The sequence below is a fragment of the Garra rufa genome, chromosome 9 (assembly GCF_049309525.1).
Source record: "Garra rufa chromosome 9, GarRuf1.0, whole genome shotgun sequence".
Lineage (NCBI taxonomy): Eukaryota > Metazoa > Chordata > Actinopteri > Cypriniformes > Cyprinidae > Garra > Garra rufa.
The window spans coordinates 32,129,361-32,146,624 of record NC_133369.1 but is presented as its reverse complement, the minus strand read 5'-3'; the positions used below and the strand labels follow the sequence as shown (position 1 = coordinate 32,146,624).

Here is a 17,264-nt window from a genome sequence, read left to right as displayed (position 1 = left end):
GGGCGCCTGCGTGTCAAGGTGAATAAGGCCTGCGTCTCAGCCCTGACCCCTTGGAAGGACACTCAGTGGATGGAACAGGGCGTTCCCCTAGACACGGTCTACAGAAGGAAGATGGTGTCGACAGATGCTTCCAACTCGGGTTGGGGAGCACTGTGCGACGGCAATCCGGCATTCGGCCACTGGTCGAAAGTGGAAAGCCGCCTTCACATCAACTGTCTAGAAATGTTAGCAGTGTGTTTAGGCCTTCAAACCCTTCTACCAGTCTTAAAGGGACATCACTTAGTCAGCTTGGACAGCATGACAGTCGTGTCCTACATAAACCGTCAGGGGGGTCTTTCATCGAGACGTCTGTTCACTTTAGTGGAACGTCTCTTGAAATGGGCCCAACTGAACCTGCGTTCATTGAAAGCAACGCATGTACCAGGCAGGCTGAATCAGGGAGCAGACATGCTATCTCGGAGCAACGTCTCCTCAGACGAGTGGATGCTCCATCCCGAAACGGTTCAGGAAATATGGGCTGTCTTTGGCAAGGCGAAAGTCGACCTTTTCACCTCAGAAGACAATTTTCATTGCCCAATCTATTTTTCAAAGGATCAGGATGCGCTGGCCCGTGATTGGTCCAACCTCCTTCTATATGTGTTTCCCCCGATCGCCCTGATACCACAGGTTATCAGGCGAGTCAGGGAACAAGAACTCAAAGTCCTGTTGGTGGCCCCATTCTGGCAGAACCAGCATTGGTTCCCAGACCTGCCTCGGCTGCTCTCGTCAGCCCCCTGGCCTATTCCACTGAGACGAGATCTCTTAACACAAGCAAACAAAACGTTATGGCACCCTCAACCGGAATTGTGGGCGCTGCACTTATGGCCTCTCGACGGGAGCCTGGACACCTTCCTGAGAATGTCTTAAGCACTATTTCTCAGGCTAGAGCACCGTCTACAAGATGGCTCTATGACCTTAAATGGTCTGTCTTTTCCGCTTGGTGTTCCACCCGCGGTGCAGACCCGAACTTGTGTGACATATCAGTGATATTGTCTTTCCTTCAGGAGCTGTTGGATAAGGGACGATCTCCTTCCACGCTCAAAGTCTATGTGGCAGCCATTGCGGCATTCTACATCCTTATGGATGGCCAGTCTGTGGGAAAGAACAATCTAGTTGTTCGTTTTTGAAGGGTGCATGTCGGCTCAATCCGCCTCGCCCCATCACAGTCCCTTCCTGGGACCTTTCCACAGCACTAGGAGCTCTTAAGAGCCCCCCATTTGAGCCGCTGCTGTCCATTGACCTTTGCCCTCTAACGTTGAAAACCGCCCTGCTTTTGGCATTGGCATCAGTAAAATGCATGGGTGACCTACAGGCTCTCTCAGTGAACCCTGTATGCCTGGAATTCAGGCGTAATGACTCCAAAGTCATCCTGAAGCCAAGGCTTGGTTATATACCAAAGTGTCTCTCGACCCCTTTCAGAGATCAAGTTATCACTCTGTTGGCGCTTCCTCCCTCGGAGCAAGACCAAGACTTCAACCCTCTTTGTCCTGTTAGAGCATTGAGGAGCTATGTGGAGAGATCTGCTTCCTTCAGACAGTCGGAGCAGCTGTTTGTATGTTTCGGTGGCCGCACCAAAGGGTCTTCGGTTACGAAACAGAGGTTATCCAAATGGATAGTAGAAGCTATCATGCTGGCATACTCTTCTTTGGGTCTGCAATGCCCCATGGGAGTTAGAGCCCACTCGACTAGAGGCATTTCCTCGTCCTGGGCCTGGTCCAGTGGAGTTTCTATTGCAGAAATTTGTGCACCGGCTGGCTGGGCCTCGCCGTCCACATTTGCTAGATTTTATAATCTGGATGTTCCGACTTTACAGGCTCGGATTTTTTCTGCATAAATGGATAACCATTTAACCAGTATTTAGTTATATGATATATGTCTTGGCCCTCTTGCGAGCTCCAAACTGTATTATCTCCCTGGAACGGTCGTTTATTGTGTTTCCCGATTGAATAGGATGACCCTGACTAGCCCCTAGGTGCTAGGGCCATTATTAGTCGTTCCTCTACCATAGCTACGGCGGGATTGTACTGGTTCCCCAAAGTGTCTTTCAGACGCAGTACGAGTGAAGTATCGAGAGGGAACGTACTCGGTTACTTTCGTAACCTCGGTTCCCTGAGATACGGAACGAGTACTGCGTTGCTGGCCGTGCTATGTAACCTGAGATCCTATGGCGAAACGCGCGCTTATATAGCCAGTTACTCCGCCTATTCTGGCGGAATTTAGCTCCGCTGCCGAGCCATAGGTTCGTTTTTTACTCACTGCACAAACCAATGGCCGTGCAGTAACACTGCCTTATTTGAAATGCTTCAGTCTCGGAGAAAAAGGAGTTTTCCCCAAAGCGTCTTTTAGACGCAGTACTCGTTACGAAAGTAACCGAGTACATTTTATGTAAAGGTGCATCAGGTTTTCACAACAAAACCCGCCCAATTGCTACTCAAAACTAGCCCAACTGCGTTCCAGGGTGTAAAATACACACTTTTTGTCGAGTTTCTCCTGGTTATTTCACATTCCAGGGGGTAAATATGATGTTATTAGGGTTGCTTCAACCCACGGACATCAAAAACAACCACAGACTTGGCAACACAGATGGTAGCGCTTTTTTTTTGGCCAGCTGACCAATCAGAGCAGAGTAGGTTTATGGAAGGGAGGGTTTTACAGACATTACGCTCAAAGCTGTTTCGAAATCATTGACAAACGACTCTGTGTAAATGTTGAGAAGATTACGATGTTTTCTGACCTTAGATGCATTTAAAAATGTTGTAGAGGGACTCCAACACAACATTAGGACACTTTTAAAAAAAACATACAACCTGCTCTTTAAATTCAATGTATAACATCATTCATAACCCCAATAAGATGGAAGCTTTCTGTGGAAACTTGAAAAAAAGGTAATTGTGACTTTTTATTTCACAATTCTAAGTTTATATTTAACAATATTACCTTTTTCTTGCAATTTAGACATACAGACTTGTGAGATGTAAACTTAGAACTCTCAAATATCTGACTTGTTAGATTAAAAAGTAATGTGTAAGATAAAATGTTTTTATTCTGTTGTGGAAAATTCTGAGGTAAAAAAAGATATAAATTGCAAGATATAAACTCAGATTTGCGATGAAAGCGAATTGTGTGAGGAAAAGCTGCAAAAACCTCTTAAATTTTTATTTATTTTTTATTCTGTGTGGAAACTGGCTTTCAAAGATTTCAGAGTGAAACTCAATATTCAGTAAGGAAAAGAATGTTGAGTGGGACTTGATTTTATCCATCTGGAATTGATTGGATCATGTTAAGTGGGTGTTTCACAACAGAATGGTGGTTAGAGGGGAGTGGTTGAAAGTAAAAGGGATTTGTGAAGTCATCCGGAACGGAAAGTCAGATGCAAAGCAAGTTATTATACTTTCATTAAAGATGATGAGGACCAACATTTGTTTTTCTGTGGAATCTAACCTGCACAAATTAATTGTTCACAGCAAGACAGGGGTGTGCTGATGCAATCATATCAATATATTGCCAATGTTTTTATCATAATAATGCACTTCATGTCTTGTTTTTTGATTTACTTGCTGTTTATTGATATCATTTCAAGTTCAAATAATAAAAAGCAGGTCTGTCTAAATGAGCCTAAACTCTGAAAACAGGCAGAACTGATCATGCAACATTCCAAATTGGTAACACAAATTCATTCTCACTTCCTGACAGAATATATATATATATATATATATATATACACACACACACACACACACACACACACATACATACATATATATACATATATATGTGTGTGTGTATATATGTATATATACATACGTGTGTGTGTGTGTGTGTGTGTGTGTGTGTGTGTGTGGATGGATGGATGGATGGTAATTGTTAGAATGGTCACAGATCAGCGATCTCCGCGTAAAACTAATCGTGCAGACCAAACCATAAGTCGCAGAGACTTGAAACTTTAAGGTATTGTACTACTCACATTGCCTACAACATAACCAAGGCTCGCCCCAATCGGCCTGACGGGGGAGCTACAGCAATCAAAATTATAAAAACGCTCATAACTTCTAAACTGTCAGTCGCAGACTCAGGTGTCTTATGTTGTTGGAATTCTTGGCTCACGTCGAACAAAACCAATCACCCAATCAGAACCAGACCAGTGCAGAAAGATTCTCTGGAGAGCGAATATCAATAAAGATAAAAAAAAAAATCTAATTTTTGACTCACCATCACAAAGGAACGCCAAAACGTTTGATTTTACTTTTAGTAAAATGCCTATAACTCCTAAACGGAATGAGATATCTCCGCCAAACTCAAAACGCTTATGTATGAGCTCAATCTGAGGTCGCAGGACAAAAATCGCAGAGCTTGGCCAGAACTTGGGATGATATTGCATTTGTCAAGGGTGTAAACGATTGTGTATTCACAACTCCTCATTCCGGACAACTTTGCGCTCTAGAACCACTGCTGTCAATCAAATAGTTTGTTAAATTATTGAGAAGATGTCAATAACCTACTTTTGCAAACTAGTCCTACTGTAGGTTTTTCGCTCAATTTGGAAAAAAAACACTGCAGTACAATTCTCTGGAATCTCTAGGTCTGAAATTTAGACTTTGGGAAGCTATAATGTGGTTGTTTAGAAAAGAGGCCTGTCCGAATTTACCCAAATCCTATAAAGCCTAAATAAAAACTCAAAACTTAACAAAACCTGATGAGCACATGTGATTCTATACAAGCATGCAAATTTTAAGGAGATTGGACCACAGCTGGCGCTATAACAGTCATAACGTTGCAAAAAAAAAAAAAAAGGCTTGCTACATAATGTATGTTTGCATCTGTGCTTAAATGCCTTAAAGCGCTTGAATCCTGGTAATCACTGCTTGCAGCTGTTTTTGTGTTTTTCCCAGTGAGGCTAAAATAGTAAACTGGCTTTTAAAAAATGACGTATTGTTTTGCTACTCTGGTAAATTTATTTTGGTTTGGGGACTTCTTAATACAAAACAACACTGAACTTTGTCTATGTAAATTATATGCTGATGAGTTTATGCATGATAAAAAGGCACCACTGTAAGCACCACGTATGGCTTTTTTAAGGGGATAGGTTTGGGGAACGAATCTTGCCATAACTGGGATACATCAAATTAACTTAATTAGGTCTTATATATCTAAGAACTGTCTGTGTGTGTATGTGTCTACTTAATTTAAGGCAAGTTTTATACATGAGAAACAGGAACTTGCATTAAGACAGTAAGTAGAGTTCATTCCAAATTGATGACATGGTTGCTGACTAAGCTCTTGCCTTGATCTGCTTTAAACATGTCTTAACATTTTTTGAGATCATCTGAAAGTTGCATATGGTTTCACATTCCTCCCATTAGTATAAAATATGCATATCAGATCACATCACAAACATTTACCTCTGGACTTAAGTGCTTGTTTTGCTGATACATCAGTAAAAGTTGAAGAGTCTAAATGGTTTTGAAGTTTTACTTTGTTCTGAAAGTATTTGGAGTTGCCTTGGTTAATCCCAGGAAGTGGTCTTGAAAGAGACACACCCCTGAGAGGTTTACCACTTTGACAATGTTGATTAATAAGTCTCTCAGATGAACAAAAGACTTCACATTTGCACTTGACAATGCTTTAATATGGGTAGACACAGAAAATTAAGACAAAATGTAATTATACGGTACCTGAATGGCCATATGCAAGTTACTCATGATGTGTGTATGTGTGTGTTTCAGACGGAAAGCGAAAGACAGTGCTGGAAGCCGGTTCTTGTGATGTTGACAGAGAAGGACCTGCTGCTGTTTGACAGTATGCCACGCATGAGAGAACACTGGCTCAGCCCGACACACACCTACCCTCTGCTCGCCACACGGTACACACTCATACACAGCGTTAATGCTCGTTCATACAAACACACCTTTGGAAAAAACAATCAAGGTACATGCACCTGCACACCCTTCTGTTTAACACATGCCTCTGTGCACACACGTGCAAACACACACACAATTTTGCATGCCATTTGGCAGTGATGACCAATTGGGAACTAAAATACACAACTGCAGCCAGTTGGAAAGACACAGTACAAAAGCATTACAGCTATTAAAGGCCTGTTGAAGCTGTATGAGGTGGCAGCTATTACTACAAGGGATAGTTTTGAAGTCCAAGTTGAACTGGACTGGAGCCCAGATCTCACTCCAGGGCTGATAGGGCAGTTATCACAGGCTCAGTTGGCATGTTCTAATGGTTTGTTGACCCTAAGATTGTCCAAAATGGCAGAAAGTATTGCCATTCTTTTTAGAAAACTTTTTGAAACTTATTTTGGCTTGACTTCCTCTTTGAAATCAAGTTTCTGTCAAGCCAGGCAGCCCTGCCAATAGTAAAAACTCATTGGACCCAATCCAATGCCAGTAATATAGAAAGCAAAAGTAGTAGTTCTAGTATTAGTATTAGTAACAGGATTAGTTTACACCTGAATTACAATTTCCTGATTATTAACTCTGGATTAATAATGTCATCCAGGATGTTCATGTCTTTCTTTCTTCAGTTGAATGGAAACTAAGGTTTTTGAGGAAAACATTCCAGAATTTATCTCCATATAGTGGACTTCAATGGGGATCAATGGGTTGAAGGTAGGGATGCACCGATCCTTATCGGCCGATCATTCTTGCGCGTTTTGTCAGTAAAGCCGGTTCTGTAATCAGCGGTAAATGCCATCAGGTGCGTGATTTCACGTTGAGCCGTATATACTACACACAGCCGTTGTTTACCGACGAGCTGCGCAAATCAATGTTTATTATCAGTGTGAATGTGTGCAGCTCGTCAGTGAACAACGGCTGGTGTAGTATATACGGCTCAACGTGAAATCACGCACCTGATGGCATTTACCACTGATTACAGAACCGGCTTTACTGACAAAACGCGCAAGTGATCGGCCGATAAGGATCGGTGCATCCCTAGTTGAAGGTCCAAATTGCAGTTTTAATGTAGCTTCAAACGGCTCTACACAATCCCAGGCAAGGAATAAAAGTCTTATCTAGCGATTATGATCAGACATTTTCTAAAAAATATAAAACTGTATATACTTTCTAACCACAAATGCTTGTCTTACACTAGCTCTTGCGTCCGTAACTTATGTAGTCACGTTGGAAAGGTCACGCATGACGTAGGCGGAAGTACCGACCCAGTGTTTACAAAGTGAATTATCTAATGCGTAAAGTCGTAGACACACATTGAAGAGCTAGTGCAAAATGAGCATTTGTTAAAAAGTAAATGTTTTTGTATGTAATGTATTTGTAAGAAAAAATAACGGTCGTTTCGCTAGATAAGAACTTTATTTCTTGTCTGGGATCATGTAGAGCCCTTTGAAGCTGCATGGAAACGGCAGTTTGGACCTTCACCTGTTGGCCACCATTGAAGTCCATTATATGGAGAAAAATCCTGAAATGTTTTCATTAAAAACCTTAATTGTTTTCGACTGAATAACAAAAGACAATATCATGGATGGCATAGGGGTGACTAAATTTTATTCTGGAGGTAAACTAATCCTTTAAAGGAACACTCCACTTTTTTTGGAAATAGGCTCATCCCCCCCCCCCCCCCCCCCGAGTTAATAAGTTGAGTTTTACCGTTTTGAAATCCATTCAGCCGTTCTCCTGTTTTGGCGATATCACTTTTAGCATAGCTTAGCATAAATCATTGAATCCTATTAGACCAGTAGCATCGCGTTCAAAAATGACCAACGAGTTTCGATATTTGTCCTATTTAAAACTTGACTCTTCTGTAGTTATATCGTGTACTAAGACCAGCGGAAATGTAAAACTGCGGTTTTCTAGGACGATAAGATTAGGAACTACACTCCCATTCCGGCGTAACAGTCAAGGAAGTTTGCTGCCGTAACATGGCCGAAGCAGGCGCATTAATATCACACAGCGCCTGAAATTAGATCCCAGCTAGGTAACTTCCAATATGGCCGGCACTAAGTTTGTGTAATTCCGGTTGTTGCAGCTGTCAGAGTTGCAGCTGGTAAATTGTTAGTGGCTGGAGACCTGTGTGTGATTAGCTATGGTTATGTGCATTGTAAGGGGCTGTGATAGTAAGTCGAAGACGTACTCTACTACCATCTTTCATAGAATTCTCACGAAAAAAAAAAAAGCAATTCCGACTAATGAATCAATGGCTGGCTGCTCTGAACATAGATCTCAAAACACCGTTACAAACGATCAAGAAATGGCGTGTTTGCTTCGAGCATTTTGAACCGGATGACTATTTGGACAGTTTTACCGGTACTACAGCAGCACAGCGTCTAAAGGACACGGCCATCCCAACAATCTTCAGAGTACAGACAGGACAACGAGGAGCATCGCCCATGGCTATAAGTGTAACATGACTAATTGCTATTGTTGGCTAACGTTACCTGTGAAATGCAACCCCTGACGACTAGGTTTGGGCGAACAGTTGGCTTAGTATTTTTTATGACCAAATTCCATGTGTGATTGCAAAAGAAAGTTATTGCGAACAGTCGGTGGTGTTTTAAAGTGAGTTTTGAGTAAAAGTGTACATCATGAATATAAACCTGAAAATGCAAACTGACAGTATGCATTCAAAATCTTTGTATTATATATTGTAGTGGTTGCAGGAATAACTTACTCTTGCGACAGCTGGCCATTAGGTCCACTCGGCGTGTGACGTTTTTTCCAGTTTATTTTGTCAAACCGGAAAAAAAAAAAATCTACTACTGCAAGATGCACCATTGCATCCAAGTCCTCGGATGTTGCGACACATACCACTTCCTCATCAGGTAGATTGACCCTTGCCATCGATGGCAATACCTGGTCCCACTCGCGACAACACAGGCACTCACTTTCAGTCAGCATGGGTTGGCAAGCCCCACCAGCTCGAATCTGCTCTCCTCATCCCTTCTGTCCCAGGCAGTTCAGACACGCTTTCTTGTCTTTCTCGTTCCAAAACCTCAGCTTCAGTGAATTCTGGTTCAAATTGATACGGTTCAGGATCTGCACCAAAGTAAATATCTTCTAAATCGTCTCTCACAAATGTCTCCTTGGCGAGGAACGCTGCCTGTGCATGCAGTTGGTCACGTTGGATATGTTGACGGAAATAAGAATTTCAACATGTGCTGTGTGATATTAATGCGCCTGCTTCGGTCATATTACGGCAGCAAACTTCCTTGACTGTTACGCCGGAATGGGAGTGTAGTTCCTAATCCTATCGGCCTAGAAAACCGCAGCTTTACATTTCCGCTGGTCTTAGTACACGATATAACTACAGAAGAGTCAAGTTTTAAATAGGACAAATATCGAAACTCGTTGGTCATTTTTGAACGCGATGCTACTGGCCTAATAGGATTCAATGTTTTATGCTAAGCTATGCTAAAAGTGATATCGCCAGAACAGGAGAAGGGCTGAATGGATTTCAAAACGGTAAAACTCAACTTATTAACTCGGGGGGAGTTGGAGAATGAGCCTATTTCCTTACTGAGTCAGACCATGTTTCGCCCCTTTTGAACACTATTACTTTGGACTAAGATCTCTTCTGTTCCACTAACCTGCTCCACAGCAGTAACCAGACTTCAGAGAATGCCTTTGAATATGCTTTTATTGTGGCTGGAAAAACCTCAAACCAATCACAGAGAATCCCCACAGCAAAAACAATACAACAGTTTCTATAGCATAAGTGCATGGCAAAGGTAACATGACTCATTACATCAACTTTCTGGAATGTAATTGGTGACATATGTGCAATGCAGCAAACCTTCCTTCTGTTACTGGCAAAACAAATTTTGTTTTTGATTACTTCAGCTTGTCACTTAAGTCATGGGTTGTTATGGTTATTTTTATATTCAGACAGATGTCTGGATGCCTTATTCATGCGTATCCTTTATTGCAACACTAACTTTGGCTCAAGTGTTAAAGACATTTAATACTCAAAAGCATACAAATGTTAAAAATATTTGAAAAAATTTACTGATTAACTATAAAATTCAAATATTGTTTATTGCAAAACTCAACCATGAACCTGGACCACAAACCCAGTCACAATGAAATTAAAAGCTGAATAAATAAGCTTTCCATTAATGTATGGTTTGTTAGGATAGGACAATATTTGACCGAGATACAACTACAACTTGAAAATCTGGAATCTGGGGGTGCAAAAAAAAAATCTAAATATTGAAAAAAATTGCCTTTAAAGTTGTCCAAATGAAGTTCTTAGCCATGCATATTACTAATCAAAAATTACATTTTGATATATTTACAGTAGAAAATTTACAGAATATCTTTATAGAATATGATCTTTACTTAATACCCTAATGATTTTTAAAATTGATAATTTTGACGCATAAAATTTATTTTTGGCTATTGCTACAAATATACCTGTGTTACTTAAGACTGGTTTTGTGGTCTAGGGCAGTGGTTCTCAACTGGTTTGGCCATGGGACCCACATTTTTACATGGTCATCAAGCCGCGACCCAAATTTTTAGGAAGTATAATATAATTTTAGGAATTATAATTAATTTGTATTTATTTGTTAACATACACAAGTAGTGACAGATAAATCATAAGAAAATCACCAAGACTTACAAATAAACAATATTTTATTGCTGTCATTTAACAAAATGTATCAAATTATAGAAATATTACAAAGTAAAAATGACAAATACTGTAAACAGTGGTTAGGGTAAGGAAAGGTTCAGTTACCATGAACTAAACTGAACTGTTAATAAAACATTAACACTGATCCTGTTGAACAGAACAAACCAGCAAATTACAGTAAAATGATTAAAATAATCATAACCATTTTTACATCTAATATGACAGCAATTATAAACATCTGTTTCACAGTAATTTGGGAAGCTAATGAGATAACTGAGGATGTGCTTTACTCCTGATAAGAGTTTCAAAGTCTGGGGTGATGGTAGACAGTACTACCCGAAGATCGTGCTCTATGTCCAACCTGTTCCTTTGCGTTGACTTAAACTGCACCAAGGAAGAGAAGCCACTTTCACACAAATACGTGGTGCTGAATGGTAGGATGGATTTGATCGCACGAGTGGCAAGGGACGGATACTCAGAAAGCACTTCGTGGCACCAAAACTAGGAGAGGCTTACTTCAATGAATTTCTTTTTCAGCGTCTTATCACATGACAGCTCCACCAGCTGATTCTCTTCGTTGCTCGGCAACGTGACGCTTCCCATGTCGATTCCAAAGGGATCGCTTATCCACGGATCATCATTGTGTTTCTACGGTTGTCGCGCATGCATTTCAAAATAAAAGTCAGGTATAAGCAAAAAAGTTAAATTAAACTTTTGTTGTTTTTTTGACCACACACTCCGCAACCCACTGAAAATGTTCCCACCAGTTGAGAAACACTGGTCTAGGGTATTAGCTTGTTTCACATATTGTTTCACATATTAGCTTGTTTCAGTTATCTGATTGTTGGACATTTCTTTAAATTATCATGGATAATGTAGTTGTTTACCAGGAATTCCACTGTTAAACATGATTATTTATAAAAAAAAAAAAAAAAAAAAAGGAAATAAAGTGGGCTAACGGCTTCAACAAAACCATATACAATCGATTAAGCTTGAACCTCACAGTAAGTCTGGCTTTAACAGTTTATTAGTCATTTAAAATCAGTTCTTCTATGGAGAAAACGAATGGGAATTTTACAATCGGAACCGGACCGTTGCACGTTATTAATTACTCACCCTCATGTCGTTTCAAACCGTAAGACCTTCGTTCATCTTTAAAACACAAATTAAGATATTTTTATCATAACAGCATAACAGCAACACAGCTGACATGTTCAAGGCCCAGAAAGGTAGCAAAGACAGTGATAAAATAGTCCAAGAATTCCACAGTATTCAAAACACATTTTGTTTGTTATTTTTCGTAAGTGATTTCCATGGTGTACTTATCCTGTATTTTTGATCGTAGACTGGTGCATTCTGGTCCAGATAAGGGTTCGCCACAGCCTGGTGGCGAGTTGTGCTTTGCTACACGGACGGGAACCAGATTGGGTATCGAAGCCCACCTTTTCAGGGCTGAGACCTGCAAGGACCTGTCGCTCTGGACCAGACACATAGTCACTGGCTGCCACGCAGCTGCTGAGATGATTAAAGAAGTCACTACCAGTGAGTACAGATCTTACCTCTTGCTCTTTTCACAGGCCTTATGGCCTGTTCACACCAACACTCTTTAAAAAAAAAAGGCTCCAAAAGGGGTCTTCACATTGATTTCATAAAAGAACCATATTTGGATCCCCAAAGAACCTTTCATGGAACCTCTTTATAGAACCACAGATGCCAATAAAGAACTTTATTTTTTTTTAAGTGAAGGAACAATTCTAGCATTAAAAAAACAAGGTTTTAAAATAAAACTACATCTTTATGGACTATGGATCTTCAAGTCTGAAATAATTTACCAGAATTATCTGTAGTTTATTTACTAGGTTAATTTAAAAAAAATGCCACAGGTAATCACAGCGTGCCAATATACAGCTATATTGCACTGCTACGAGTGTGATATTGCGTTTATACAACAGTTCGACAGCATGAGTGTGTAAATACATTATGAACAACAACGGAGTATCTTTAAAAAAAAAAAGGTCTTTTGTGCAGACTTCTTCCATTAATCTCAAGTTTACAGTTTAACAGCTGAGCCCAAGCCTCCGTTACTAATTCTAAAAAGTCACTCTTAAAAAACAATCCAGATAGATAGATGGATAGATAGATAGATGATATTTTTTTTTATTTATTTTTTTTTGCTTTTTTGTATTTTTTTTTTTTATAATTTTCATAACTTTTATGATTTGTAAAATAACTTTTATAAAATAAGTTTTATAAAACTATATAAAAGATAGTTATGAAACATGGCTAAAAGTTACCAAGAATGTTTCTGTAAATTGTAACTATTTTGAACAAGAGAACTTGTAACGTGTAAACACTTTCGTGCCGATTTCGGTACTTTGTTTTCAAAGTCGTCAATTTTACTGCAAAGATAAATGCATCTTTGCTGTCTGAGGTTGCGGTTCATGGTTTCAACTGTACTGTGAGTTCAGAAAAGTTCTGTGCTGCACTACAATATTTCTGAGTTTTGGATGTGCGTTATTCATACTGAAGTCGTTTAAGTAAAGAGTATTTTTAGAATGGAATGCCATGGCAGAGTTCCTGTGTGGTCTCAATGCAGCAGGCGAGGGGCACCGAGCAAAGCATTCTGGGAATTGAAGCTCTCAGGCAGTCCCTGAGCCTGGACTGATAGGAAATGTATCTGCCGTCGCTGAACTGCATGTGAGCCCCAGGAGATCACCGCGCCTTATTTGGACATTTTGTGGTTTTCCCCTTCTGTCAGATATTTGCACTATTCTGAGATCAGGCTTTGTGATAATTTCTACTTAACCTACAAAGCTGGAACAGCAAGTAGGCCGAGATTAAACTGAACAGTGATTAATGTTGATTTCATTGTCATGAGTTAAGCATGTTAACAGTGCTGTGAGAAAACTTCTAAAAGAAACAATAAAAATAGCCTGACCTTGTTATAACACGTCAGTCTCTAATTAATACATTTGGGAGAAGATAATTACTTTGAGTTTGTAGGAAAGAGCAACAGATGCAGATCCTCTCAAAACAAACCAGACCACTTTGAACACGTTAGACTGGATTTGACATTTGTTCCTTTAAAAAGATCCTGTTTGCGTCAGAATCTTGGAGCTGCTCCACATTTGGGATTTTATGGGAAAGGCCCGTTTGGCAGCTGATGCTCTATTACCTGTGTTTAGTCTAATCTTATAATCTGTTCAGAGAATTTGAGTCTCCAAAGATTTTTCTTAGTTCTCATTTTGTGGCTTTTTGTGACGTCATATATTGTTTTGTTTTGTTTTTTATTGCTGGCCACAAGACTTTAATCCTGTTTCAGTCTGTGATGATAAAAATAGTCACAAAAAATGATTAGAAACAAACCTAAGGCCAAATGAGTATGAAATACAGTTTATTATTATAGATTTAGGTTGAACTCTTGTGTGGATGAGTATACAATTGAGATCAAAAGTTTACATCCCCCTTGCTTAATCTGCCTAATTTTATTTATTTTTTACTGAAATAAAAGGGATCATACTAAATGCATGTTATTGTTTATTTAGTACTGACCTGAACACTTTTTGAATTTGAAAATCAGGGTAAATTTAACTTATTTTGTCTTCTGGGAAACATGTAACTATCTTCAGTACTAAATGAAGTATAATATTTAGGCAAAAGTAAGAAAAATGTACACATCTGCATTCTGTTCAAAAGTTTTCACCCCCAGCTTTTAATGCATTGTGTTTCATTTTGAAGCATCAGTGAGTGTTTGAACATTCTGTAATAAATGCATATGAGTCCCTCAGCTGTCCTCAGTGTGAAAAGATGGATCTCAAAATCTCAATCATTGTTGGAAAGGGTTCAAATACACAAAAATGCTGGAAAGCCAAAGAATTTGTGAGACCTAAAGGATTTTTCTAAACAACAGCTGACAGTTTAACTGTTCAGGACAAACAAGGCACTCATGAACAACTATCAATAAACAAAACCAAAAAATAAAACAGCTGTGGATCATTCAGGTAAGAACACAGTATTAAGAATCAAGGGTATGTAAACTTTTGAACGGGGTCTTTTTTATAAATTCAACTATGTTTTCTTGTGGACTACATGTAAACATCTTTTATGTAAAATGTCTTATTCAGGTCAGTACCAAATAAACAATAACATGCATTTTGTATGGTCCCTCTTATTTTGGCAAAATAATGAACATTTTGCAGATTCTGAAAGGGGGATGTAAACGTTTGACCTCAACTGTAAAAGATGGTTAGTAGTTGTTAAATGCTTTGTGTATTTTTTGCTGTTAAAATAATTAAAAATAACATTTGTGGTGCTTTCCACTTTCTTTTTTCATGTGAGCAGCCCAATACAGCAACAATGTTGTAGTTCTGTTTATATAGTGCAGTATCTGTAGCGCATATTGTTTGGTTTTCTTGTTTTGTTCAGATGTACTTTAATGTTTATGCATGGTAAAGCACCTTGTGTACTGACTAAAAAGTAAAGATATGCCTAAATAGATACATCAGGAACAATAAATTGCTGAGTTACTGCAAAGCTACTGTAGTTAAAAGGTGAAAGAGAGGCTGTTTGTGACTGACTAAAAGCCCATCTGGTGGGAAAGAGTCCCTCACTCCTGAAGATCAAGCTGTTCTGCTGGGGATAATGTTACAGTATTGTTAAAAGTAACATGGGAACAGTAGTCCGAAATCCCCTTGTAGGAGCCCCTCACCCAAAGTACGTAATTAATAGGTGTTTGAGTATTTAATGTCAGTGTAATTCCAATTTAATGGGTAAATTGCAGAAGAAGATGCTTTTTCACTGCTGTGATGATCTAATCAGCTTAATGGACTGGGCTGTAGCCAGAGCCGAGGGGTTTCTCAGAGACACACAATGTGAAAAAGAACACACTAGCCTTGCAATTACCCGGTCAAAGAGAGATTCGGGGAGCTTTATTGGGGCAAATGGAGGGAACGGCAGAAGTGGATCACTGGCACACTCACAATAGACACTGTAACAGTAGGTTTCCACACATCCTGTGGTGCTTGATGAGTTGTAATTGAATGTATCGGAGGGGTGATACTGGATACATGGAGTCCTGTGATGTATTTGATGAAACTAGGGAGGTATTGAGCGGAGATTACTGGTGATGAATAATGTAGCAATTATCAGGCGAATCAAAGGACATTTATCTCACAAATGGAATCCTTTTTCATTTTATTCGCACCTTAATGGAATTTGCTTGGATTGATCAACCAAAAAGCCAGTTCCATTAGTACTTGAACTATTTATTAATTTATTTTTTTATTTGGATTTTTATAGTACTTTCCCTGAGTCTTTATATCAGAAATGTGAAAGCATCCACCTGAATAATTCGGTAAACTGGGCAGAATTTCATCCTCTCAGAAAAGTAATTGTATTTAGCACAATTTGGACAGTTTCACAGATCTTATAATCATAACATAATAATAAAGAATAATAAAGAATTCTAATATTGCTTTAATATTAGCTTCATATGTCTGCTTTTTAGGTGGTAGTTAACACAAAAATTAAATATGTGTCATTAATTACTTGCCCTCATGTTGTTTCAAACCCGTAAGACCTTTGTTCATCTTCGGAACACAAATTAAGTTATTTAATGAAGTCTAAAAGCATCAAGGTACTTTAATCAACAAGAAATTGTTATTTTTGTTTACTTTGCGCAGTTTCATAAAATCATGGTTGAACCACTGATTATTTTATCAATGTCTTCACTAGCTTTCTGAGCCTTGTGAACGTGGTAGTTGTGTCTATGAAGGATAAAAATGTTCTCAGATTTAATCAAAAATATCTTAATTTGTGTTCTGAAGATGAACGAAGGTCTTGCAAGTTTGGAACGACATAAGGGTCAGTAATTAATGACAGAATTTTCATTTTTGGGTGAACTATCCCATTAACCTGATTAACCTGGTGTTATTACACCTCCAAGTAATTTCTTATGGTAATCATGGTGGCTGTATTTAATTGAGAATATTCTTTGTGTTTTTCTTCAGGTTGTATGTATCAGGGTCAGGACTGTCGGTTGGTCATTCACTATGAGCGAGGTTTCTCTGTCATAGCCGATGGAGAGGACAGCTCTGTGGCACAGCCTCTCTTCAGTTACCCGTTTGAAAAGCTGAAGATGTCTGCTGACGACGGAGTACGGATCCTTTATTTGGATTTCGGTGGAAACGAGGGTGAAATTGTAAGTAAAATTTGAGGTTCATTCAGCACCAACAAAATTAATCATTCATGCTGAGAAGGCTGTCATAGGGAAATGTTACTATTTAAAGGAAACGTTCATTTCCAGAACAAAAAATTACAGATAATTTACTCACCCCCCTTGTCATCCAAGATGTTCACATTTCTTTCTTCAGTCGTAAAGAAAAATAAAATCAGGAATGTTCTCCTAATAGTGGACTTCTATGGTGCCCACGAGTGTTATCTAGTGAAACGATTGTTTAATAAAAAAAAATATATATATAAATAAATACAATTTATATACTTTTTAACGTCAAACGCTCGTCTTGTCTAGCTCTGTGTATTTCGGTTCATGACAGTTAGGGTATGTTCAAGAACTCCCATCTTATTTTCTCCTCCAACTTCAAAATCATCCAACATCGCTGTTTTACCTT

The 17,264-nt window shown here is 39.1% G+C and overlaps 1 protein-coding gene across 1 annotated transcript in view; it reads left to right on the top strand.

The window, feature by feature from the left end:
- sntb1 (syntrophin, basic 1) overlaps positions 1 to 17,264 on the top strand; it is a 58,658-nt gene that overhangs the window by 38,748 nt on the left and 2,646 nt on the right. Inside the window, exons 4-6 of the mRNA XM_073846567.1 lie at positions 5,763 to 5,899; positions 11,981 to 12,177; positions 16,644 to 16,834. Coding sequence (XP_073702668.1) covers positions 5,763 to 5,899; positions 11,981 to 12,177; positions 16,644 to 16,834 — 525 coding nt within the window. The remainder of the gene's footprint in view (positions 1 to 5,762; positions 5,900 to 11,980; positions 12,178 to 16,643; positions 16,835 to 17,264) is intronic.